Source organism: Perna viridis, chromosome 12, assembly GCF_037379345.1.
Source record: "Perna viridis isolate PV_CMFRI_1.1 ecotype Kerala chromosome 12, ASM3737934v1, whole genome shotgun sequence".
Classification (NCBI taxonomy): domain Eukaryota; kingdom Metazoa; phylum Mollusca; class Bivalvia; order Mytilida; family Mytilidae; genus Perna; species Perna viridis.
This window is the reverse complement of record NC_142456.1, coordinates 26146625-26172558: the sequence shown is the minus strand read 5'-3', so window position 1 is coordinate 26172558 and position 25934 is coordinate 26146625. Positions and strand designations below refer to the sequence as shown.

Below are 25934 nucleotides of genomic sequence, written 5' to 3'. Positions count from 1 at the left end.
AATATGTTGATTTTCTTACTATACTAAAAATACCATAAACATATCAATTTTCATGGTTGACAGAAAAGGGCGAAGAACAATACCTGCTACCGATATTAAAATTGATTTTATGACAATTAACCATTAATCATTTTTTGAAACCACAAAAATTGATATCCAAAAATGTGATTATTTGACAGAATCTGCAAATATTAGCAACTACACTAAGTCAGTATGTTATTGCACTGATGTTCTGTAGTTACATATATATCATGCACTTTTATACATAAATTGCATTTCAAAATTTTTCCAGAGTCAAAAATATATATACACAAAATGAGATTGAAATTAAAAAAAAAAAACCTGGAACGTTATCCATATGTAAATGACAATTCCTTCAAGTAACAATACTAAAACTTAAAGTAAGAATAAAAATATTGAGATTTTCCACAGTGAGCTTAAGCAATTAAAAAATTAAATAGTCTTTAGTAGCAGTCTTTATAAAAATCTGATGCAAGGTGATTCATGCATGTCAAAAACCTACCAAATTCCCTTCAATTTCTTATTCAGAAACATTAACAGACCAAAAAACCACTCTTAGTTTGTCATTTGGTTGTTGCACTCTCGGAATAAGAATTATATACATGATATAGATTGTGTAAGAAATTGGCACTTTGGAAGAGTTAATGTTCTTGAATTGATTTTATTTCATTGAATTTAGTGGGAAATGTATAGTTTTCTCAAAAAAGGATTATCATTATGTAAAATTATAGCACCTGTAGACCTACTAAACATCATATTCGACACCATGAATCATCTTTTGAACTGGCAGTGCCTAAGTTTTATATGGACTGGTACTTCATAAGAAAAATAAAAACACTATCATCATATGCAATATCAGTAATAAGATTATTATTAATAAAAAACAATACATATATGTAAACATAAAAAAAAAACATAAACAAACACAGAGCATGGTACCATATCACAATTTCAAAGGTTTGGTCCTATTACCTATTTAAGATTACAGATTTTCTTAAGGATGTTCACTGCTTTGTTTAAGAATATCAAGAATTTCAAACGGTTGTGAAATCTTTTTAGATCTTTCATAAGTTAAAAAAAACTGATGAGTCAGTGTGCACGTTTTTTGAGATATAAGCACTTGAAATTTTGGTGGGAAAAGGATTTCTCTGGATTTGAAGTGTTCACTAGGGTGTTGCAGAACAACACAGACAACATACTCAACTACTTCCCATTCAAACGGAACAGACAGATATACCCTGACTACTTCCAATTCAATCTTACAAAACAGACAGAAAGACTGTATCCTTAATACTTCCCATTCAAACTTACAGACCCACGGACTGACAGCATTGGCACCACATTAAATCAGGAGCTATAATATTATTTCATTTCAAATTTTTGAATATAAAAAAATTCAAAGATTTCAAATACAAAACTGAAAAAGATAAGGCTATACCCAGTAATCTAAAGGAGCAGGCATAGATGAGATTCTACTAATAATTGACTGTGATCTGAATAAAAAATCATGTTACATTAAACAAGTACATATATACTGAAATATTGTAATTAAACATAGTACAATGTGCAATGAAAACAATGGTTACTTAATTCGCAATCATGACAATATGTGATCAGAAAAGGTTAAGTTAGAACTCAACAAAAATATTTAACACCTTAGATATCAGTACAAACACAATACTTAAAGAAGAAATGCTTGGCAAGATTTCTCTATAAAATATAAATAATCAATGCAAAGAACCTATCAGTGAATACATACCACTGTTTAAATTCAGGGATAATTACTTTCAAGGTAAATATGAGGTACATTAAGGAAGTAGACCTTGGGTAAATGGTGAATACAAATGTACCAATGATTTGTAAGAGTTGTGTACCTTATCCTAGGTCTACCTCCTTAAGCCATCATAGGGTGAAAATTTGTTTTCAAAGGATTAAATGTATGCTATTTCATTGTGTGTAGTGGACTTAAGTGCAAAAACGATCTGCTATAACAATGTATTTATTAATAACATCCTTGAAAATTCTTGAAGTCTCTAACGGATGTAAAAAAGCACTTCTATTCAGCTATGTCAACCAACATTTCAAAGGGCTTTAAATCAATGATATATTTAGAAGCAAAATAAATAACTTACATGTAACTTGAAAACTGAGGATGGGTTGAGGATACAACATTATGTTGGACCAACTGACAAATAAATATATTGACCAGTTGATAAACCACCTACATTTTACATGGGGCAGTAGTATTAAAAGTAAAAGTTTAGTAGGGCTTGTAAATATCATCACTTCACCCTGTGAATTCACGAAAATAGATCACTAAATCACATTTAAATACTCCACCCTGTGAATTCACGAAAATAGATCACTAAATCACATTTAAATGTCAGTCTTTGTAAGAATTAGGCAGTGAGTGAAACATGGTATGAAAAAACCTATCATTCTGATAGTGTAATTTGACTATTTGTACCATGAGAATCAAGGGAAACAGACAAGATTTTCCATATCATGTTTGTGCATTGAGTTATAATTTCATTAAAGTGCACTGAAAATGAACATTTCAATGGCAGATAACTCTTTCAAAAACATCATTTTTCTAACATTCTGTTGAAAAATTTCTGAGCAAAGCCAGTGATGCAGAGATCACATAAAAGTCTTTACATTGTGAGGTGGGGTTTTGACGCATGTTTCTAATTTTCCCATTTTGCCTGATTCTTACAGACATTTATACTTCGTGATATTACTATTACTTAACTTATTGTTGTGTAGAAATAATTTTAAGCACAATAGGAAGTGGTCGTAAATACCAAGATAAAAATACTGTAAACCAGGAGAATTTCATACTGTCTTATTTTAGCAGTTTCTGTGCTGTATTTGCTTTCACACAGTACCAGTATTAAATTTGCAAACATTTCTTGGATTATATCATAACGTTATTTGTAGGACATATTCACGCCAATTTAATTTTCACATTACGAGTCTTACTGCCAAACTAGCGAAAATAAAACTGCCAAAAAATTTCACACTTGACACTATCATTATGGTGTTTAAAATTATTTCCACACCAAAATAAGTAAGGTAATAGTAATAACACAAAATTGAAAATTCTGAAAGCTATGCATCGTGTTCATGTACCCAGAAGAAGGAAACCAGATGCATAATACAAATTGGTCTTTGGTATTAAATGCTTTCAACAGTAGAAACTGCAGATAAAAAATAAATTAATAACAAGCCCTACAAGCCCTTAAGTATGGACAATTTTAATCATATCGAGAACATAGATTTAACTAAATCTATTCAGACGACGTTTTGACAGGATTTGTTAAACTAATATCTTTACGTGGAACGTGTACATTTTCATATGATTTCCTAAGCTGGTCCCAAAACATAAGACTTAGTACAGAATGAGGAGCGATTCGTAGAAATGATGGCCCCCATCCTTTATAGAATCCCCATGGTCCCTCTTTTTTCATGATTTTGATGAAACAGTCCACAAGTCCATTGTAATAGAGGCCCCTTCCATTAGCATCAACACCTTGGTTATAAAGTCTAGTGCACACAACATCTGGTGGAGTCATAAATATTGTCAAAACAATTCCACTTAAAATGCTTGCAAAGAAAGGCACCAGAATGGATGACTCATGAAAAACCTGAAATGAAATTTAAAATAAATTACATAATAAAGAGAAAGCATCAGCAATGGTTCTTTATATGTAGGGGTTCAGCGACAAAATGGCTTAGAGTTATTCCGTCAGAAATGACATATGAAATTTGGAAGTGACTGTTTAAATTTTCAACACACATGCAGAGCGTATTTGCATATTCCTGTAGGGCAAAACATCTCCAGTGTGTCACAAAATAAGTAGCCAATTGAGTGCTAACAGTTCTGTATCATATTATAATTTGAAAATGCACAAGAACTTGAGTACAAAGTATAGTTCTCTTGTCTTTTTTTTCTCATTTCTTGCTTATTCTTACATGACCTCTTATGTAGCTCCCATCTATCCATATAATGCATGTCTGACTGATCTGAAGTTACCGAGTTTTACCATCTTTAAAAAATCGTCCTCTTACTAATAAAACTTTAAGCAGAAGAATGATAGCATACAAACATGTAGCTCATAATGACCTTGTTCTATACAAACTATCTAAAGCTCAGTTAGGATGTTTTTCATATCCCAATACAGTACAATCAAAAACCTGTGAGTGACATAAGTGGAAACTGAAACTGTTGCAAGATAGACTTTTAATAAGATTGCATCCCCTGCATACAGTACCTGAACTGATCTGAGCAACAAAAATTGTGAGCGGTCATCGATCAATGATCAGTTTCCAATCAGTCATCGATCCGTCAATAGGATCCATTAAACCGGTGATCACATCACGTGACCACAGAGCGGACAACATATTTTACGGTTTCCATTGTTTTCTTTGTCAATTTCGCACATATTCACATAATGCAAAAGATTTAAACAATAATTTATACTTTTATTTTACATTTGTTTACTCTTAATAGCTATTCCGTCATTTTACATAACAAAACTGCCATCAGATCGGTCACCAGTCATCAGTGCATGAAAAAAAGATGTAATTAAAATAAAATGGTTGTGAAGAGAGATAATCCAACTTTTACATATAAACATCTAGTACAAGTGAATTTAAAAAATTGGTTTGTAAGTGATAATAGAAAAAAATCAAATAAAACAAACCTTTAATTCAAGAATATAATTCTTGGCTGAAGAAAATGTTGTTAGCTGGGCAGCAGAGCCAATCATAACCCTCAATATGGCCCCACTGACTCCCCTCCAGAGGCCTCCAATTCCATACTCCTTTAGTATGCAGTTGAATGCTTCCAACATACTGCCATGTGAATGTTGGTAACCTACAGCTATTTGGCTGGTTGTCTTACATTGGAGATGAGTTTTTACCTAGATAATTTTAAAAACAAATATATTTGTCCACTATAACTAGCTGTGCTGTTATGGCAATATTGAATAAATAATTTCAAGGCAGGGGATCATATGAGCTTTCAACAGTGACAGGTCAAGGACTTATTCTAATTTCAAATCAAAGGTTTACTTGGGGAATATAAAAGGTCCCTAATAAAATGTAAGTGTAAAAGATTAAAGGTCCAAGACTAAAAATAGAACTTACAAGGTCATAGACCCCCAGCCCCACAGCTTATCTGAAGCCCTTTCAAGAAAGATTTTGAAGTGATATGTATTTTTTTAACCATTTCAGATCATTAGAACTACATGTATTTATATAAGCTTATGGAAAATATTCTTCTACAGCTTTTTTTTAATTAACCAAAAAAAATTCCAGATTCATGAGGATTACTCAACATAGCCCTGACAGAGTCAGTAAAATAAGGCATACATTGAATATATGTCTATAAATTCCAAAATAAAATACTCTTAAAGACATAAGAAGACGCAAATTGTGCAATAAAACTGTAGCAATTCATTTCAATTCCAAAAGTCATAATAAAAGGCATTATACTGTATAGTAGTGTGCTAATTATAGTGAACTGTCTAGTGCCAAAAAGAATTTCACAAAATACTTTGGGTTTAAGTGCTTTGTGCACCACTAGGCATCTGCCAAAATAAGAAATGACGAAATTTTTTGTATATATCTTTTTCCTAAAAATCGTCAATTTGTCACCAGTCAAAATAACCTACAATACGGTAAAGGATTTGGTTCAGTAAGAGCATTATTTGGCCACAAAATCAAAATCTACCTGAAGAAAATTTAATGATGTTTCTCCAACTCTTAAATGTGTTTTTAGTAGATTCAATTGGTTTATGATAATCATTTGAACATATACAATCATATATGGCCCTTCAAACTTGGGTAAAACTGGACAAAAACTGTTAAAAGGCTGGAAAACACCAGAATTTGTGCAGTTTTTCACTTTTTTAACAATAGCCGCATGCATGTTCATTTTCATGCTTCATATATTTTGTGTATAAATGTCAATTACAACCCATGTGAAAGTCTTGAGTGAGCAAATGTGTGGCCAATTCCTTTCCACTCAAAAACCATCTTACAAATTGCAGAAATATTAAAGGTTTTGTAAAAGTTACATAAATACATACTGTTATTTCTGGAATAACGTTATAAATCTCATTAAAAACAGCTTGTTTTCAGTGTCTGCAACCATTTTGCTATACCACTACTACCTAGAAATCAGCTTTAATCGATTTTTAAAAAAATGCACAAATTATGAGGCCAAAAGTGGTCCTTCACTAACTTTCTGCTTTGACTACTAATTTTTAAAAAAATGGCTCTGCCAGAGATCACAGCCGTGCACTTCAATACTACAGGCCAGCACAATACACTACTTCAATGAGGCTGTGGTCAATAAAAAGGTCTGGTAGGAAGTGTTGTAATGGGGAGAAGTATCATGCAAGAACATGATACATGTTTTGGACATACCATGTAAAATGGACTGCCAACAATAGCTCCAACACATCCAGCTGTAGCACCACCAATGATATTCTTCACAAAGCTGTAACTGCCATCTTTCCCTTTTAATAAACCCAAATTAGTCATTATTTGAAAAGATCCTAATCGCACACCATTCATAAACAGCTGGTACCAGAGTGCAGGAACCAGTCCACCCTGAAGAGAGACAATACCATCACTTTTGAAAATAGTATAGATGGCATGAAGTGAGTGTCGGTAGTGAACTGCATATTGTCCTCTTGCTTTTAGCTCTCCCTGAAGCTGCATGCGAGTTTTGACTACTTCCAGTGGATTGGTAAAGAATCCTGCCCCACATGCTGCAAGTCCACCCAATATAACTTCCTCATGTGGTTTACCAGGCATTTCAATCAAGTTTACATGAACCTCATTTTATCCTATAAAAATAAGACAGATGTTAATCAATATACACTCCTTGAGACGTTCACGTTTCCCATTTTAGCATTCGTGCATCGTTCATCATGCGTTTACATCGTTTTGCGTTCGTTTAAATGCACGATAAACGCACGATAGAAGCGTTCATTTAAAAGCATGATAGAAGCATTCGTTTAAACGCACGATAGAAGTGTTTGTTTAAATGCACGCTGGAAGCATTTGTTTAAATGCACGATAGGAGCGTTCGTTTATTTTTGTACTTTAATTATTTCCTTGACTTAACTGTTATTTTCATATCTTTTGCTATTATAAATTTATATAATTTCATTAATTTTATTTTCTATTTCTTTCTGTCTTCATTATATGTCAATATTATTATTTTTCATCGTTTGCCTCTTGTGCGTTTAAACGCACGATATGAGTGTTCATCTATCATGCATTTAAACACAAGCCATGAGCATTCGTTTATTGTGTGTTTAAACGCTAGCTCGGAGCGTTTGTTTATTGTGCATTTAAATGTACGATAGGAGCATTCATTTAAACACACGATAGAAGCATTCGTTTATCGTGCATTTGGGTATCGTGCATGTGGGAAACGTCTCAAGGAGCGTATACATCCAAATCATTTTGTCTCTATCAACTAGTAACATTATTTTTAAGAATGTACATAAATTTTGTAGGTAATTTTAAATCAGTAAGGCTTCACTATGATCAGTAATTTTCAACTTTTTTAAAAGGTGCCTGTGTCTTCCAATTAAGAAAAAATTATATCAAAATATATCACAAAATGGGAAATTTGTTTTATTATATTGAATTTTGAATTTTTTTTTAGAAGGTAGAAATATACAATTTTCACCTTATTTTGGTGAGTCCTGACCAGATTATCATACTGAAAGAAAATTATAACACTGTGAAAGTACTATTATTCATGGGGTACCAATTTCCGTGGTTTTCATTGGAAGACCAAACCATGAAAATTGGTATCCATGAATTAAAGTACTTCCACAGTAGAATTTTGGGAAATTAAGGGAAAATGTTGGGAAAATTAGCACGCTTATGGGTTATTTCATCTCAAACTGGGATATACAGAAAAATTGCTCAGTGTTGTACATGTCAATAACAGTCAAGAAATTTGAACATGAATTAAAAACACATATCATTAGATCATTAGAACACATTGAGCGGCCACTGGTGACCTGCCAATTGCAACTGAACATAATTGTTCATTTCCCAAAAATCCAATAAAATTTGTTTGATCCCCTTGACTTCAATAAAATATGTTGAATTTAAAATGCAATTGTTATATTGACAAAGTCCCTATGAAATTTCAGCAAAATTAGAGGCAGGTCTACCAGGAGTCGTGTCCAAAGTACAGAGGGGGTGGATATCCCTATTACTAATACCCAACTCTATTTGCAAGAGGGGTTATAATTACAACTGTACATAATAAAATTTCTAATACTTTCTGATCTGTTTGATACTCAATAAAAACCTGTTAAAACCTGTTAACTGCCCAATCCATGTTCTCCCTAGAATATTCAAATAGCATCCTGGTAAACTAGAAAATTTGGATGGCATCTTTTCCTTGCAAATTATAGCATCACATTTGTAACATTATCTACAGGAACACTACATGTAGTTTAGATAGCATCATATAAAATCAAAAAAGCATCACATTACCATGATGCTAAAAGGCCCAGGGGAGATCACTGACCTTTTTGTCATCCAATACTCAATGGAGATACTATCACTTCCCTTAAAAAATGAAGTTAAAAAGTTAAAATTTAAATCTTAATTGATCATAAACTGCTAAAAAATTTAAAACTGCGGTAAAGTAAAAGACACTTTATAATTTAATTAATTCTAATGTTACCATTGATTAGAAAAACAACTTCAGGAACAAAGGGAGACAATCCAATTTCTCTTCTTTCAAATGCAAAATATAAAATATTACATACACAAAATAAATGGTATCTGATCTTTTTATACACATGGAGGATTTTCACATTTGCAATTTACTTAGAACCTGGGGGAAACTGGTTTACAGTTTTATACATATAAAAGACAAAGAATTTTGGATTACAAAGATAGACAAAATCAGTGATATTTATGTGGAAGCACATCTCCGAACATAAAAATATCTGAAATGCTATTTGTATTAATATACAAGAAAATCATTGATATTTATGTGGAAACACATCTCCAAACATAAAAATATCTGGAATGCTTCTACAAATATAATAATGTATCATAAAAATTCTTTGTAACTTTTGAAGTTTTTGTTCCCTTGGCTCCCATCGCAATGATGCCAATCTAACACTGCCCAGGTTATAACTGAATAACTTTTCCAGTAAGAGTTTTCTATTATGCAGTGATTGTGACCTTCTATTTTAACATATTTATTCAGTGCTCAAAGGATGGAATTAACAACTTGCAGGGTTCGACGTTAACTTTTATATTCACTTGTCCAGTCGGGCAAGTGACATATGTGATTCACTTGCCCGAAATATTGAAATACTTGCCTGGAACTTTGTGTCACTATATAGTGTTTAAACCACAAACCCTTGTTTAATAAGATGTGGATGGCAAGAAACTGTTCAACTATAATGCAGATGACAGTGGTTTAACATAAATTGACCATTCTAAGATTCGATTACAGTGAGACATAGAGTTAGACACCATGATCAATCAACATTGTTGAGTATACTATTTTCAGAGAATTCTGTAAGGCTATTTCGGGAAATTTCACGCAAAATTTGCAGATCATGCCATTTTCAGAATCAACAATGCCATCAAAGCCTTACAGCCATCCATCATTAAACCCACGTTTTCGTTTTAATTCATAGTCAGCTTTTGTATTTTTCTGTGGAATTTCGGGGACCCCAGTTACCCCAAAACAGTCAAGTGTCCCCTGCTTGGCCATGCTTACTCCCTCGACACTTGGGGAGAACTGATTAATTGCAAGCCAAATAAATAAAAAAGCTGTCATATTTTTTGCGGGAATAAGGGGTAAAACAAGAAGCAAAGAAATTACAAGTATTCATGTGAGGAGTTTTTATTTCACATCTTTAGTTTAACAAATGGACAACAATAACTATCTTCAATAGAATTTTATTTCTCTTTTTCTCTCATATTTTCGAAGTTTTCGATACAGATTTCTTACAGTTTTCCAAAGTAAGAAATTCCATAAATAAATCGCGATGTTCAATTGGATAACGAAAATAGATGTACAATTGGACGCATCCGATTGGTCGACATTAATATCATACGATCTATTTTTGGCAAAGGGAAAATCAGAAAACTATCCAATGATAATCTAGGTCAGCAAGGTGGGGAAGAACGGCGAACTATACAGAAGTAATTTCGATGTTTTAGAGCTGCGATGATCAGAAATAATGTAATTTGGGCACATATTTTTTTCACTTGCCCAGTCGGGCAACTTTGATGTCGTTTTTACTTGCCCAGACCGGCGATTTACTTGCCCCGGGCAATCGGGCAACCGTTAATGTCGAACCCTGACTTGCATTCAGGGCGATCTACCTCCCATGAGACTTGTAACCAAGTGGGTTACAACCTATAAGGGTCACTAAGTCCAGATACTCGTGTAATCATGATATTTACCAATGTATTTTAAGGCAAAATATAGATAAGCCTCCCAGGACAACATAATTATTTAGATAACAACTTTGGAGACCCTGACTCCATCCCCCCCCCAAAAAAAAACCCTTAGAAAAAAGATAAAATTATAGCTTGCTACAGGACTGTAGGTCATTCAGTGACCATACAATTTCTAGCAGTTCCAACAGTGTCTAAGGTCTGCAAAAAGTCAAGTGAAGACAATATAAGTTATAGTTAAACATGTAAAAGGCTTTTTCAAAGTTATTCCAAATTATTATGATCTATTGGGAGGTGAATCCCTCAGTGAACATATGATTATCTGGACTAATTCACAGTTAGTCAAAATTATCGTGTCGTCTTGTGAGGCTATATGTAAAATCCTCAGCAAACGTTATGATTATCTGGACTAATTCACTGGCTGCCGAAAGGTAAATTAAGACATACATGTACATACATCAGCAATGTTTGAAGGGTATAAAGTGAACGGATGTAAGTTGTTTGGATCGTTCAGCTGACCATGTCACATTTGGCTATATAATTATGTCAATCAAAGTACATATACAGGTCATGTATGTAATAATTATAACATCAGACCACATTTTGGAGACGAATAAATGACGGGGAGTGCAACGCTCTTAACACCTTGAGAGAGTATACAGTCGTCCCTTTTCTGAGATGGACATTTATAGCATATACTCGTAGTCGTTGGACCTATTTTTCTATAAACACTAAAAATCTCATCCCTCCCCCCCCCCCCAAAAAAAAAGGCGAACGCTTGTAAGACAGGGAGTGTAATGGTCTATATAAGACAAGGATTTTTACAGCAATTAGCTATACTGGGACTTTATATTACTCTAATGTACACTCCCTGCTAGACGACAACCTGGGAACTACTATAAAAAATCCTTGTTATAAGAGCTAAAAACCTGTATATTTTTACATAAAATATAGGTCTCTGTAATGGCATATGTCACCAGGTGATTTTGTCAACATAAATATATCAATTTTGTTCCTGAATAGAATTTCAAATGGAACATTTCTTTTGATTATGTTATTATGAAAATTCCTTTGGGAATATTTATTTCACCAGGAAGAAATATTACAGTCAAATTTCCAGCGGAACTTATATTCTGTATTTTTTCTTCTCGTTCTTGTTCAGAAACGGTTACTGATCACATAGCCAGTCTTTATTTTTCATTTGGGGGTTGCGCTTTTGAGATAAAACTTATACATTGTACATGTATATATTGTCCATGAAACTAGCATTTGCAAGAGTAGTCGTTCTTCATTTTGTTTGATTTTGTAGATTTTACATGGAGGTTAAAGTGTAGTTTTCTCTAAAGTACATATCTAAATACAGAAAGTACTTTTGCCACATAAAAAATATAGCATATGTAGACCAAAAATCATCGGCTGATCCATGGATTTTTCTACATCATAAATCACCTTACCATAGACTGTGTCTGAATTTTATATGGACTGGTACTTAAATATTTAACATTGGTAAACCGAACACTGATCTAAACCAAACCATTTTTTTAGATCCAAATATGGTTCTGTCTAGAAAGGTTTCGCTGTAGGTTATATCTTTCATAGGGGTGGGGATGGGTTGCCAGTATTCCTTTATTGGACAAAATTGTCAATTAGGAGTTGCAGTTTTTACCACCTTAAAAACAATTGAAAATATGATCCTGAACTTAATATGAATCTGTAGTATGCATGTTAGGAGCTAATGGAATCATGACAGGTACTTGTACGTGTGTTTCTAAAACATTTTAAAAAAAAATAAATATATAGTATAAAATAAAAAGTACCATGAATACAATCTCATTATCACCTCTAGCAATTACTAAAAATTGCTTAATCGAAGCATAACGTGAGTTATAGGAAGTAAAATTTTCCTCCTTTTAACGACTTTTAAAACTTGCTAAGCCTTAAACGTTTCCATAGACAAAGACAGTTTCGTATTTGAGTGAACATTTTATTCAAAGGATCAGTGCTTTTTAAAAGTAACAGTTATTATCATATGCCCTTTGAACCTACTTTAATTGACAAACGTACGATATGGTCGTAGACATGTGTTTCAAACTGTAACGTTATTCTAGCATTGTTTACAGCTGCAATGCATGTCAAAAAAGTTAATAAAGTAAATGTGGTTTAAAGCTGTAACGTTATTTTGAAAAGTCAATGAACCGAATACTTCGGTATTGTCGACATTTAAGTACCAGTCCACATAAAATTCAGACACTGCCCATATTAAAGTGACCATGGTGAAGAAAAACAAACGATGCTTTTTCAGTCTACATATGCTATACTTTCACATAATAATAATCTTTTCTGCTTTCAGATCTGCACGTTTAAGAAAATCATACATTCATCTCCCACTGAAATCAACCAAATCAAGAACGATAACTCTTCCAAAGTGCAAATTTCATGAATTTCATGTACAATCTATATGATTTTTATCTCAAAAGCGCAACAAACTAATGAAGAACTAAGACTGGTTATGTGATCAGTAACTGTCTCCGAACAAGAAATAAGACTGAATTCGGTAGTTTTTGTTAACATGCATGAATCATCTTCCGTCTAATATTTAAAAAGACTGTTACTTAAGTACTTGCAAGTCTTTGTAACCATGCCAAATTTATAAAACCTGAAACATACCTCAATACCAATCAAGCCAACGTTATTCTTATACTGTTAAACTGTCATTTATGTGGTACAGTACACGAATCATAATGAGGTACATTAACTTTTCAATGACATGGGCGGATCTAAAGGGGGCAGACCCACTCTCATCAATTTGCAAAAAAAAAAAAAAAAAAAAAAAATCGGTACTCGACCCTGGTGTCCACCTTGGGTGCATGGGACAATGGGAAACATGACAATGTGGTACGGGCATTGGCGTAGGAAATGGGAATTTGAACTTTATAGGCATATATTTGTAATAATTCTTTATTTAATAATATTAGATATTAAAATTAAAATAAAAAATATAGTTCTAAATTATTTTCGTAACATGTATAATCCATCCGTGTTCATTTCGTAATGGGCAATGTTGAACATGAATGGAAAATTGGACATTGACAATTGGGCAATTGCAGTTTGGGATGAGGAATGGTCAATTTTGAATGAGGGTAATTAAAAGTTTATACCATAGAACTGTAATGTAATACATGTACATAGTACTATGAACTTTCGGATTTGTTCTATCAACGAATAATTTAATTTTCATGAATATTTAACAGATGAGCTTCGATATTTATGACTTGCACAATAACATGGTCTTCTCCTTTAAGAACATATCGATGCTATCCTCACTCATTTCACCAAAAGACACGCAAACACCTAAATCTACACATTGATTCTGATGGTCTAAATTGATTATTTGATTATGGTTTTACGTCCAATGGCAGATATTTCGTGCAATTCCGGACGAGAACAATATTGACAAATCGGAAAATTCATGTATTTAGTACTAGTTCGCTGAGCCGGAACTTCATTGACCCATTTCTGGTTTTGTATTTGATGAGCATGCTCCACGCAAGAATATACGTGCTGATTTATATTCATTGGTCGATTGGCATTGTCAAAATTTTAAGAATTTAGATGAAACCTCCACAAGATTTTTTGTTGTTGTTTTTCAAATGTTTAATAACATTTATAGCAGGGGTAGTGTTGTTAAGTATACATGCATATGTATTACACATGTTCTAATAACTTGCCAGAATTGTTTTTAATGCTTGAATGGCCATTTCAAGGCCTTTTAAGACTATATTTTCACCTGCTTTGAGGATTATTATTCTATTGTATATTTACACATTTTTCTAAAAATCTTTGTTATCATGGTATAATTTTTTTTTCTAACCGAGGGGTCTATGATTGGTGAATAAAACCATCTTAATATCATCTTATACACTTCCGCGAGGAAAGCTCTTTTGTTCTATCCAAGCCCTACCTCGGGGAAGTGTATATTGAGCATGCTCACCAACTTGACACAAAAGGGGGTATTGTGCTAGCTCATAGAAGCAACAGACCGGAAGTATGCATGCCACACCACTCGGATACATTAGTCTAATGGTCTTAATACCTGGCATTTTAATTAAACTCTCAATTTGGTGGGTTTTACTGAATAATTCAAGTTGATTTGTAAACAGCTTTTTCTTTGGGCAAGTCAGATTATTTTATATATTATTTCAAACATAAAATTTAATTATGTTTCACATACTAGCTGGAACGAGTCTTAACTTTACCAGTAAATGCAACTAAAGGTATGCGTCAGTTTTTTTTACTTTTCTAATGAATTGTGATTTAAGGAGGTAGACCTAGGGTAAGGGACATACCTCTTACAAATCAGTGGAACGTTTGTTTTCAGCATTTTACACCAATCTCATGTAAGCATCAAAATAACTTGAAAACTTTTATCCTGTTTCAAATGAAAGCGTGATAGGCTTTGGGGAAGTTGTATATGATACAAACATATCACTGATTTCATGAGTTATGTCCCTTACCCTGGTCTACCTCCTTAAATGTATACTTCAATTAAATTATTTTTGAAAATGCCTATTTTTCAATATTGTCATGTAATTTGTCCTGGAAAATAACCATCATACGTTATTAAGACCGTTATTTTGGGCCCCGACAAATAGTCACTTCCTGAAGACTATAGCCTCTTGTGATAACATAGAATCACATGCATAATAGCATGTGTAAACTAAACCAAGCATGTTTTCAGTTTAATACTCGAGTTAAGTTATAGTTATATGTGTAGCCAGGGGTAAAACACGTGTTTTAACCAAAAATTAGCTAAAGGTACATGCTTTGTGCTAGTCTTAATTTGTTTCGTGCAGTAGCATTTGTTGACGCTGTCGCTATATTGAGTATGCCATGCTAGCACAAATCTGCTGTACGATTAGTCAATGAGCTACAACGGGATCCAGAGAGTCACCAACAAGTTATTGATAAACACATTTCGATGCATGCATTTACACACAAACTACGCTATTTACAGTTTTGCAAATTGGTAAAAGGGCCCGGACACGCCCCCTGGATCCGCCTATGCTCAACCATGAATTAAATAATATAGAATGTCTAGAGCAAGTTTCACATAAATACAAATTTCCTCTTGCCGCAGAATTAAATTTTAAGTGTCAATCTTTATTATAAGTATCAGGCAGTGGGTGAAACATGGTATGAAAAAAAGCCATCATTTTGATAGCGTAAATTGACTATTTGTACCAATAGAATCAAAGAAAAAAAGACAATATTTTCCATGTCATGCCGGTGCATTGAGTTATAATTTCATTGAAATGCCCTCAAATAATGGTCTTTCCAAATAGAGGAAGTGTCCTTGAGTGATATTACGTTATTAGATCGGTGGTGTTTTGACATGCATGTTTCTGATTTTCCCCATTTTGCATGATTCTTACAAACACTTACAGTTAATAGAACAAGATCTCACATCTATATCTATTATAGCAAAATAAGTATACCTATGGCAACAAAGATCCACAGATTTTAGAAAATGGAGGAGAGGTCCAAGCTACTATTGGCCTATCTTACCCCCAAACGCACGAAATTGACAAAGATGTGCTCCATCCGTTGATTGAAACCCTCTGGATCCGTCAATGCTATATTTCTGACATTTCATCTGGAAGATGTGCAGATGAATTTGTTCTTATGCTGTCCATATTTTATATAAATGAATAGTTAACGGAATAGAAGCCCAAAATATGTATGTGTGGACAGAGTTTAAAGCTAAGAACAGTGAAACCAATGCAAACCACGTGGACTGTACACTTTGTTCATTTATTAAGGTCCAAAACACATTTAAACTGACACGACTGGATTAAACAATATCCGGTTTTTTAGACTGGTTTACTGTTTGTTCGAGGTTCGGGTTAGACAGATTTTATTGTAATTTTCAGTTCGTCAACGAAAGTTAGTCAGCCGATGCATTGACATGGGGTTTAAAATTGTTATGAATTTAAATGCGACAAAACAATAATATTTAGGTTGGAACCTAGTAGCTTAAAATACTGCATTCTTACCATTCACTGAATGGCTATTTGTCAATTAGAATCGGGGTTTAAAGAAAATAGATAAAAACTCAATACCGAATTTCAACAACTACTTTTACAATTAGTGAGACGTTGAACTTATAGGAGAAGGAGGTATGAGAGAGGGATAAGTTAAAAAAACTAGCGCAACTAGGATGATTGCACTTGCGTTGTTCTACACCGTTTTGTTAAATAAATATTACATTTTTGTAAGTGGTGCGGCCTATACCTCAGTGACTGCACTTTATGACAAACTTACGACTAACAATTACACGTACGTTCGCCCAGCTGCTAATTCGAACATTGCTACTGCGGTAGCATTGCGTTTCTACTTGGTGAATCTTCAATCTCTTGATGATGGTGTCGGGAAATTTTCTGTCAGTGGTTTTTTCGAGATTAAGTGGAACGATCACAACATGACTTGGGACATGGCAAGTTATGACAATGCTGACACGATCAAAATACCAACAGAATATATGTGGAAACCACATTTTCTTGTTGCAAATCCCTACGAAGATGCTAAAGTGCTTTCACTTAAAGATTCAACGATAAGAGTATTTCCGAACGGCGATGCAGAATGGTATCCGGCCGACGGATATGAAATGGCTTGTGATGCCGACGTTTCCTTCTATCCGTTTGATTCTCAGACTTGTGAAATTTGGTTAATGCCATGGCAACACGGTTCCGACGAGATTAACGTCACATTGACACAAACAACGGTTGACACTACTTACTATAGTAATAATCCAACATGGGATTACGTCAAATCTGATGTTTCCACAAACAAAATAACTAATGGCGTTCATTTTAAAATGACTTTCAAGAGACGACCGACATTTTTCATGCTGAACATTATTTTTCCTATTATTTTACTTGGATTCATCAATGTGTTCGTATTTGTACTTCCGGTCGACTCAGGTGAACGAGTCGGTTTTAGTATCACCTTACTGTTATCTATTGCAGTATTTATGACAATCGTCGCCGATTCTTTGCCGTCAAACACATCGCCCCGAATTTCATCAGTCGGTATCAAACTTTGCCTGGATCTGAGCATCAGCTCGTTGATCGTTGTCTGTACCATACTTAGTCTTGTAATACACCACAGAGAAGACACTGTGCCTGTAAGTAGAGGCTGGAAACGGCTGCTTAGGATAAACTCCTGTTGTTCCAAGAAGAGGTCAAGGGTTAATGATATAGGGACAAGTTATGCCGAAAAGAAAAACAACAATGAAGACAAAGAAACGTCAGAAAATACAACGTGGAAAGATGTCAGTCGTGCTTTGGACAAGTGCTTCATAATACTCTTCTTTATTGTGTTGTTTGTGGCTAATTTAAGTTTTTTTATGGATATCGTTGCAGGGGTCTATTAGTAATTATATATAATGGATTTATAAAATTCATATTAACTATTTTTTTTATATCTTGGGTTAATTAGGAAAGGGGAGTATATTCTAGTTCAATTTAACACAATCCCAGCAAGTGGGTGGGGGGTGGGGGTGGGGGGGGGGTCGTGCGAGATCCGCAAGGATAGCAAAGACCGTATAAACCACCAATCGGAATGGCATAAAAAAATGGAGCTACTGCTCAAATTTATACTTAAGATATGTAAGATTGAAGGTTTAATCGAACGATTAAAAACTTGATAAAATGTCCTGAAAAAATATTGCAATTTAACTGCCTATTGCAGATATGTCATGACAGGGCGAGAATGATTGATCGATCGAATAGACATTCAGTCCACTTGGCTATTGTTGCTCCAGAACATTTTTAAGATACAAATTAACAAGATTATCAATGAAACCTATAATGTTGGGTATAACAGTGTCTAGATGGTCCGGGAATATATACACTTGATATTGTTACACATATGGCTCAAGTTTTGTGATTATATTTTTCGGTATTTGATCATCGTGTAGAATATATAGCAAATACAGTACGATTGGTACAATTATGTTGAGTTTCTGTGATAAAAAAAAGCAAGTACTATCTTTAAAAAGAGATAGCCAACGCAGTAAAATTTTGTTCTTTTTACTTAAAATTTTCTACATTTTGTTCAGAAAATTAACACATGGCACGCAAATTCAATTTTCGATACAGTTTTCAAGAACGCCACTTAGTTATCAGTATTTGGCTTATCGGGAAACAAAATTGCGATCAGGTGTCTTCCGTTTCTGGGCATCGTTCTTTTGCGTCAATTGGATAAAAAATCGTAGTTAAATTGCGCCCAAGACAAATTGTCTGTGTAGTCTTTTTCCGCCAGAATTTGTGCATACTCACAGTTACAAATTTCAGCCGTTGATGAAGTTAAAATTGATATTAAAAGTAATTGTGATATAATCAGAACGATTAGTGCTTACATAACAGTGTATACAGTTTTCCCTTTTGTCTGCATGCTATATTAAAATATTAAACTTTCAAAAAAAATGAGCATTTACTCCGCAAGGGAGACCTGCCGGTCCGAAGCCCGAAAAAAGGATGAGGGTCTATATTTACATTATTTAACAAAAATAAAAGTCTTGTATTTTTATAATTAAACTTGCCAAAGATATGAACAACCAACTATAAAGAGATTTTTTTAAATGTGATGAATAACATAACAGCAAACACACCGCGCATTTAAAGTAGCACTAAAACAATATCAAAATATAAATTTACCTGTATTCTGGTGCAAAATGATCTTTAATTTATTAGCGCAGTTTTAAGTACGAAAATCGAAAAGTAAACTGGCGGAAAAGAAGTACTGGTACAAAAGTGTGGCGCAATATGCCTCCTTTTTGGCACAGAAGGAAAACGCCGGCGTTTCTATACAACACCGTCTTTAAGGCCAAAGGGGAAAAAGCGAAACTATACCGACAGCGTCAGAAAAAGAACGAATAAATACGATGAAACGCAGCAAATGCACCAGCGTATGTCCTAAATACAAAAAAGGATAAATACTTTCCGAGATCACATACAAGTCTCCAACAAGTGTAAACAGACCTTAAATTAAGCACTAAAAGGCCCCGCTAACAGAAGTAACAGAACGATGACACTTATTAAAATTAACTGAAAAGTAAAATAACGACACAAAAACACATTAATGGCCAACATCTGCTGACTAATGACAGCCACGTGTTTGCGGTGGGGTTAATCTAGTTTTATAAGGCATTATTAACTATCCCTTTAATGCAAGGTAAAAACTGAAATGAAACCAGGACCAAATAAAAAAACAAAGCGAACCAGGACTCCCCTACAACATGTTGAAGGCGCCGTTAGATGGCGCACTCGTCATAACTTACTATTGGCATATTTACATGTATATGATACATGCACTGAAATTTATGAACGATAGGCTGTACACTATTTGATGCCTCTGTACAGTGGTAGATTCGGGAGGATTTCGGGGGTTTGGAACTCCCTTTTATTGGCAAAGTGTGCTAATTTTGTGCGCAATTTTTGAAAGAGTGTACAATTAACAGCCAAGACCCCCTTATTAATTTCTGTATTGGATCCCCCTAATTTTTATAAATTTTGGATCCGCCCCTGTGTGTATTTAAAATGTATCAATAATCATAACTGTTATTTTAGTTGTTCCCGGTTGTGGGTCCATGATTGGCTTCATGAAAATTGAATTGGTAGTTAAAAAATATGTGCTCAAGTTCTCAGTTGGCCATTTGATCCTAGATTATTCCGCTTAAATATTTGAAATCGAATTCAGTAGGTTGATTTAAAAGAATGATGATAACAACGACAGTAATTAAACTTTAATGTTCATAAAAAGTTTTTTCACCAAGAACATGAGAATTTACTTTCATTTAAAAACACTTGAAAGGCTTCTCGCAAATAGTCCGATCCCTAGTAATAATCATAATTCAAAATAATTGTCGGTTGTTTAAATATCGTATTCTAATTTTGCAATACTCTAAATCATCTGAACACAAATAGTTTATAGAATTTAGAAATTTAATCATCTTATAATTGATCCTTATCACATGACGCGTTAACTAAATTTTACAGTTCGTCCATTACACAATGATTCGTTCCAAATTCTATTCGGATCTTGTCGTATGACAATTTACGTCATGTGAATTGTTGTGGGTCAGCTGTAACAGTTATTTAAATATATTATTGTACATGCAACCAGGAAACATAAAAGACATTTTAAAGTTGACTGAAATCTAAGTTGAATTAGACTTTCTGTAGTCTGCTCTGTGTGTTTAAAACAAGAATTTCACGATGTGAAAATTAAATGAAGCATTAGGTGCAATTTAGAGGTATAGACATGACATTGACGTTTCTCGTGCAACTATGTCTGTTCATTGCCTGGACGTTTGTAGGAAATACTCTAGGAGCTCAGTTTTCACATGTTGCCTCACTGTACGATTACCTGAGCGGTAGGAGCTACAGATATGTTCGACCCGAAACAGATCTCAACACGGCGACAAAAGTCAATTTCAAATTCAACTTGGTTAATCTACAAACGCTCGATGAAAACGCCGGCTTATTTTCAGTCGCAGGATATTTTGAAATTACTTGGTATGACAGACAACTCACCTGGGATCCGAATTCGTACAATGGACAAGACAAAATGCGGTTGCCAAAGACAGCAATGTGGACTCCGCACATTTTAGTAGGTAATCCATATTCAAAAATCAAAGTAGTGGATCTGAAGGATTCTACTATCGATGTATACGCGAACGGATATGCCGTCTGGGCACCAGCAGCAGCATATCAATCTGCGTGTGATTCTGACGTGACGTATTACCCTTTTGATACTCAGGCTTGTGCGATACAAGTTGTACCTTGGCAATTCTGGCCGAATGAAATCGAGGTTGGAATTTCAAGTGCAACGGTCGACGTGACCTATTTTAGCCAGAACCCTCAATGGGACTTCATTTCATCCAACGTCTATAACAAGTCCACGGAAGTATTTATTGAGATGACCTTTAAAAGAAGACCTGCTTTCTTCATGGTAAATATCATGCTACCAATTATTTTATTGGGCATACTAAACTTATTCGTTTTTATTTTACCAGCTGACTCTGGCGAACGTGTCGGATTCAGCATTACGCTTTTGCTGTCGATAGCGGTTTTCATGACCATCATTGCAGACTCTTTGCCATCAACGTCGTCGCCGCGACTTGCAATTGTTTGTGCAAAGCTTATTGCAGACCTAGTAATAAGTGCAGTGTTGGTTCTATTCACCATATTCGGACTCGTGATTCATCACAGAGATGATTCTCATCCAGTAACTCCATTTTGGAGAAAAGCAATGAAGTTGAAACAACTGTGCCAGTTGAAGTGTCGAAAACGCTCAAGCGACACTGGCGACACTAATGAGATTGGTACAGAAGATGAAAACATGAATAAATCTGCGACAAACGAAGAGAATGACAAAAGCTGTGTTACATGGAAAGATGTTCGTCGATTTCTTGACTATTTTTGTTTGATATTTTTTACGATTGTTATTTTTATTTCAAATTTTGCATTCTTCATGGACATTGTTGTCGGAATCAAATAACGCCATTACGTTTACTGGCCTGGGTTTCATAAAAAACTCAGATTGAGATATTCGCCAAATCCTCGAGTTTTTCTTCAAATCTTTGATATTGGACGAAATTTGAGTTGAGGAAGGTTTTGACTTTGAGATTCTTTGTAAAATAGTGTCTGATATTAAAACATTGTGCAATATACACATATATATAAGTAATTTATATTAACACACAGTTATACATTAAAATAAATATGACCTTGAAATGTATTTTTCTATTGGCGAGAGGTTATATATGTAATTAAAAAGGGCTAATTTGTAGGATTTTCGATGTTACATGTAGAAAAGTAACAAACTACAAAGGAAAGAAATGAAAAATCCAAGTGCTATCTTCTAAAAAAGGTTGCCGACGCATGTTGTGGCTTTGTTTATACCCAAATCTGATTAAGATTTTATTTGGCGAACTGTGTGATCATTGTACTATGTTTCGTATTTCAATTATTTTATTGGCAAGTAAACTACATGTATTTCCAATTATTCAATATATAGAAAAAATATTCAATATATAAAAGTGATCAAAAATATTCAGGACACCAATGCCCCCAGTGGAGCCTTAAATTTCTCTGTTGCTATCACAGTTGTCTAATGAAATTCGAGGTTGTAAGCTACATCGGATACGTTGCCATGGTTAAGCATCATGGATGTCACGTAATGTCAAAGCGAGTTCAATACCGACTTCGTCGGAACTAGTTTAATTATAGATTGGCAATGTGTATAAATGACAACACAATACATCCTTCCTAATTATGTGAAAATAGGTTGTCAAGAAAACTTCACGTCGCCATCTTGGTACTTCCATTCATAGTACAAAGACCTAAAGCCGTCCCAGAAAACAAGAAGTAAAACGCTGTGCGGCCACATCCGTAAAAATGTGGGTTCCCACCCTTTATATAATCCGGCTATTCCTTCAGATTTATATGTTTTTGTGAAACAGTCGACTATCCCTTTGTAGTACATACCCTTTCCTGTTTTCGTAATCTCTTGGTTGTAAAGTCGAATGCACATGACGTCAAATGGCGTCACAAAGAACGCCAAACTTACGCCGCTTACCATACTAGCTACAATAGTCACCATAATACTGTTCTCTGCAAAAAACTGTCAATGAATGTACATTAAACACATAAGTAGAACGTAGTTCCGTTTAAAAAATACGACAATGTCTCGAGAAGAGATCACTTGTATATTAGACCATGATGGAATGCATCATTATGGCACTTTTCTACAATGGACTAAATCTAAACCCTCTTGCATTGGTTGTATTGAAATATCTCCTCAATATTTTTTCTGGTTTAAAACACAACATTCCTGCAGTGTAATAAGAATGGTCGGTTTATTCTAACTTATGTTATTTCTGTGTCGCGGTCAGTTCTTTTAATTGTCAATCACGTGATGAAGATGAGCTCAAGACACCAATATGCCTCACCACTAAACACTAGTATGTACTATACTTATATTCAATACAATACTTTATTAGCACAAACTCATTTACAGGGCATGCTTATGGCCTATAAATACAACAAATAAAAATATTACAATAAACATAAGACTGTAACATTTAAAATGTATATTTTACATGACTACACTATATATTGGGGAACCTGTGTTAATTTGCTATTTAAACGGACATTTATTTTAGACAAAAAATGCCTGGGTTGTTTTTTTTTTTTTATTGTATTCATTACAGTTTGTTTTTCTTGTTCATAATGAGTACAATAAAGCAAAAGTGTTTTTCATTTTCAATAGGCCTTTGGTATCATACCTCTTTGTCTATCAAAAGCTGTTTAGTAGGTGAAAATGCTCCGAGTTGTGCCGCTGAACCAATACATCCTCTGAGTGATCCTCCACTGATGCCTCTTAAGAGACCTTTGACCCCCTGACCCCCAACGATCTCTTTCACTGCCTGTGACAATGTTCTGTGCTTGTGTTGGTATCCCACCGCTATCACCGTGTCAGATTTACATTGGATATGGGTTTTTATCTGTAACGAAAATAACCGTATTGATAAGGCTTTTTTACTTCATACATCTGTTTTCAATTTGATAGGACTCCATATACATGTGCTTTTGTTGATATCACCGTCTCTGCTTCATATGTACTAATTGGCTCCAAGCCAAGTTTTACAATTCGCAGTTCCTTCATTTTTTCTGGCCTTTTCTTCTATAAAAATCGTTTCATAATTTGATACTCGTTATACATTGCTCTGTGTTTATAAACATGTTTTTTTCCATGATGTTAAAGTTTGAGTTAATTACTTGTATGTTTTCTCAGACTTATGAAGCTTCTTTTAATGGATTAATTTACGGCATATATCTCTAAATGGCTTAAGCATGTTCATGACGTTTGGGAAATTAAGAAGCCGTGTGCTAGGTATAGGGTAGAATGTATTCAGTGAAATTGTGATGGACATGAAGGGCGTGGCAAACGTGTGTGATGGAATATGTCGATCAGCGAGGAGAGAAGCACAAGAAGCACAATTGTCTTCCATTTAAATATCGACCGTCTGTTAAATTACAAGTTCGCCACACTATATACAAATATGGTGTCTTTAAAAAAAATCCAGAAATTTGACAACATATTCTTCGGTAAAATTGAAGATAAAGCATACTGTTTGGATAACACGTACCAAAAAGAATGGACTTCCTGCACCATTACCGATTGCCCCCGCTAAACCACCGGCTAACAAGTTTCTGAAGAATCCACAGTTCTTGCACTCACCACTGTCTGTGATCCCCATATCCTTTAAAACCTGGTATATTCCTAGTCTGGTTCCGTTTGTTGTCATCTGGTACCCCAAAGCTGCAACTAAACCACTCTGAACACCGCGTAGTCCATCAAACTTTGCGATTGTATATAACGCATGAAAAGTATTTCTGTAATATTTAGTGTATTGTCCTCTATGTTTGAGCTCACCCTGTAGTTGCATCCGGGTCTTGACCACTTCAACCGGGTTTGTGACGCAGGCAGCACACATTGCTGCTGCTGCGCCAAGAGAAAATTCAGTGAAATGGTTAATTTCGGTCATATTTCAGTTTCGAGTAATTTCTGTTTCCTATTATAATTTCAAATGTTCAATAAAACAACTTTGTTATGTATCCTTGCAGTTTCATCCATTTGATTGCGAATACATTGCATATACTTGTCAGTTGCTCTTCCAACTTACATAAAACTATGTACATGTATAGTGCACTACAAGTATTTAAAGATATCACACACATACATTTTATCTACATGTATTTGTGGGTAGAAGTAGAACATGTAGCATGATACATGTACCTATCTTATTATACAGTACATATTGTACCATTATCTTTAGTGTATAATATACCTTCTCTTTTAAGTGTTCACGTTTATGGGAAGTTTAATCTTTAACTCTGCGTATTTTAATTATCCTACTGCTGACGCTTCGGTATTCTTTTGCCGATATTCAAAATGCATTTATAGCAAAAAGGGGCAATACTGAATTTTTTCTTCGGGGAATAATTGGAGCAGGGGCGAAACCAGGGGTCTGAACCCCCTTTTGTTGGAAGATTTTGTTAAGTTGGCTCAGAATGTTTGCATAAATTAGCAAATAATAGCATTCCACTTTTAAATTAAAATATCCCTTTGCATGGTGGGTGTATGGTCTCGGGGTCCGGGATTTGGACCCGTTCTTTTGTTGGAAAATATTTTTCGTCATAAACTAGGCCTATTTCATTTTCATTTTTTAATAACACAAGTATTTTTAAAGTATATTTGAAAAATTTATTCTATGTTTTCTACACATACGCATTTATATGCAGAAACAAGGTTTTTTTCTGATTTAAGTTTTGCAGTTCGGAAATCAGACCTTACCGTCTTTGCATGTTTGT

The 25934-nt window shown here is 34.3% G+C and overlaps 4 protein-coding genes across 8 annotated transcripts; 2 read left to right on the top strand and 2 right to left on the bottom strand.

Moving 5' to 3' along the window:
- Positions 1-1122: 1122 nt before the first annotated feature.
- On the bottom strand, positions 1123-11091 carry LOC148601841 (solute carrier family 25 member 35-like). Of its 3 annotated transcripts, none has more exons than XM_088554243.1 (4): positions 10952-11091; positions 6457-6881; positions 4728-4946; positions 1123-3668 (listed from the first exon to the last, which is right to left on the bottom strand). In XM_088554243.1, the coding sequence occupies exons 2-4, from the start codon at positions 6847-6849 to the stop codon at positions 3312-3314; spliced, it is 969 nt and encodes a 322-aa protein (XP_088410369.1). In that variant the 5' UTR covers positions 6850-6881; positions 10952-11091; the 3' UTR covers positions 1123-3311. The 3 variants fall into 3 exon arrangements, with proteins under 3 accessions (XP_088410369.1, XP_088410371.1, XP_088410372.1); XM_088554245.1 differs by having other exon boundaries at positions 10942-11082; XM_088554246.1 differs by lacking the exon at positions 10952-11091 and adding an exon at positions 8372-8504.
- Positions 11092-16498: 5407 nt separating this feature from the next.
- LOC148601840 (neuronal acetylcholine receptor subunit alpha-6-like) lies at positions 16499-18507 on the top strand. The gene has a single exon (XM_088556089.1). It carries the CDS (start codon positions 16712-16714, stop codon positions 17924-17926), a length of 1215 nt encoding a protein of 404 aa, XP_088412215.1. The 5' UTR covers positions 16499-16711; the 3' UTR covers positions 17927-18507.
- A 2111-nt stretch (positions 18508-20618) lies between these two features.
- LOC148601839 (neuronal acetylcholine receptor subunit alpha-6-like) lies at positions 20619-22292 on the top strand. Its single transcript, XM_088554667.1, has one exon. It carries the CDS (start codon positions 20818-20820, stop codon positions 22054-22056), a length of 1239 nt encoding a protein of 412 aa, XP_088410793.1. The 5' UTR covers positions 20619-20817; the 3' UTR covers positions 22057-22292.
- A 206-nt stretch (positions 22293-22498) lies between these two features.
- LOC148601838 (solute carrier family 25 member 35-like) lies at positions 22499-25332 on the bottom strand. Of its 3 annotated transcripts, none has more exons than XM_088554668.1 (3): positions 24710-25323; positions 23846-24064; positions 22499-23181 (listed from the first exon to the last, which is right to left on the bottom strand). In XM_088554668.1, the coding sequence occupies exons 1-3, from the start codon at positions 25106-25108 to the stop codon at positions 22849-22851; spliced, it is 951 nt and encodes a 316-aa protein (XP_088410794.1). In that variant the 5' UTR covers positions 25109-25323; the 3' UTR covers positions 22499-22848. The 3 variants fall into 3 exon arrangements, with proteins under 3 accessions (XP_088410794.1, XP_088410796.1, XP_088410795.1); XM_088554670.1 differs by having other exon boundaries at positions 23012-23171; positions 24710-25330; XM_088554669.1 differs by having other exon boundaries at positions 23038-23591; positions 24710-25332.
- Between the last annotated feature and the right edge of the window lie 602 nt (positions 25333-25934).

Coding starts and splice junctions, on each gene's coding strand:
- LOC148601840 (XM_088556089.1), top strand. CDS start 16,712: ATGATTGCACTTGCGTTGTTCTACACCGTTTTGTTAAATAAATATTAC.
- LOC148601841 (XM_088554243.1), bottom strand. CDS start 6,849: ATGCCTGGTAAACCACATGAGGAAGTTATATTGGGTGGACTTGCAGCA. Junction 4,947..6,456: donor TTGGCAGTCCATTTTACATG/GTATGTCCAAAA, acceptor AAAATTATCTAG/GTAAAAACTCATCTCCAATG. Junction 3,669..4,727: donor ATTATATTCTTGAATTAAAG/GTTTGTTTTATT, acceptor ATTTCATTTCAG/GTTTTTCATGAGTCATCCAT.
- LOC148601838 (XM_088554668.1), bottom strand. CDS start 25,108: ATGACCGAAATTAACCATTTCACTGAATTTTCTCTTGGCGCAGCAGCA. Junction 24,065..24,709: donor CAGGAAGTCCATTCTTTTTG/GTACGTGTTATC, acceptor TTTTCGTTACAG/ATAAAAACCCATATCCAATG. Junction 23,182..23,845: donor AGCTTTTGATAGACAAAGAG/GTATGATACCAA, acceptor ATTCATTGACAG/TTTTTTGCAGAGAACAGTAT.
- LOC148601839 (XM_088554667.1), top strand. CDS start 20,818: ATGACATTGACGTTTCTCGTGCAACTATGTCTGTTCATTGCCTGGACG.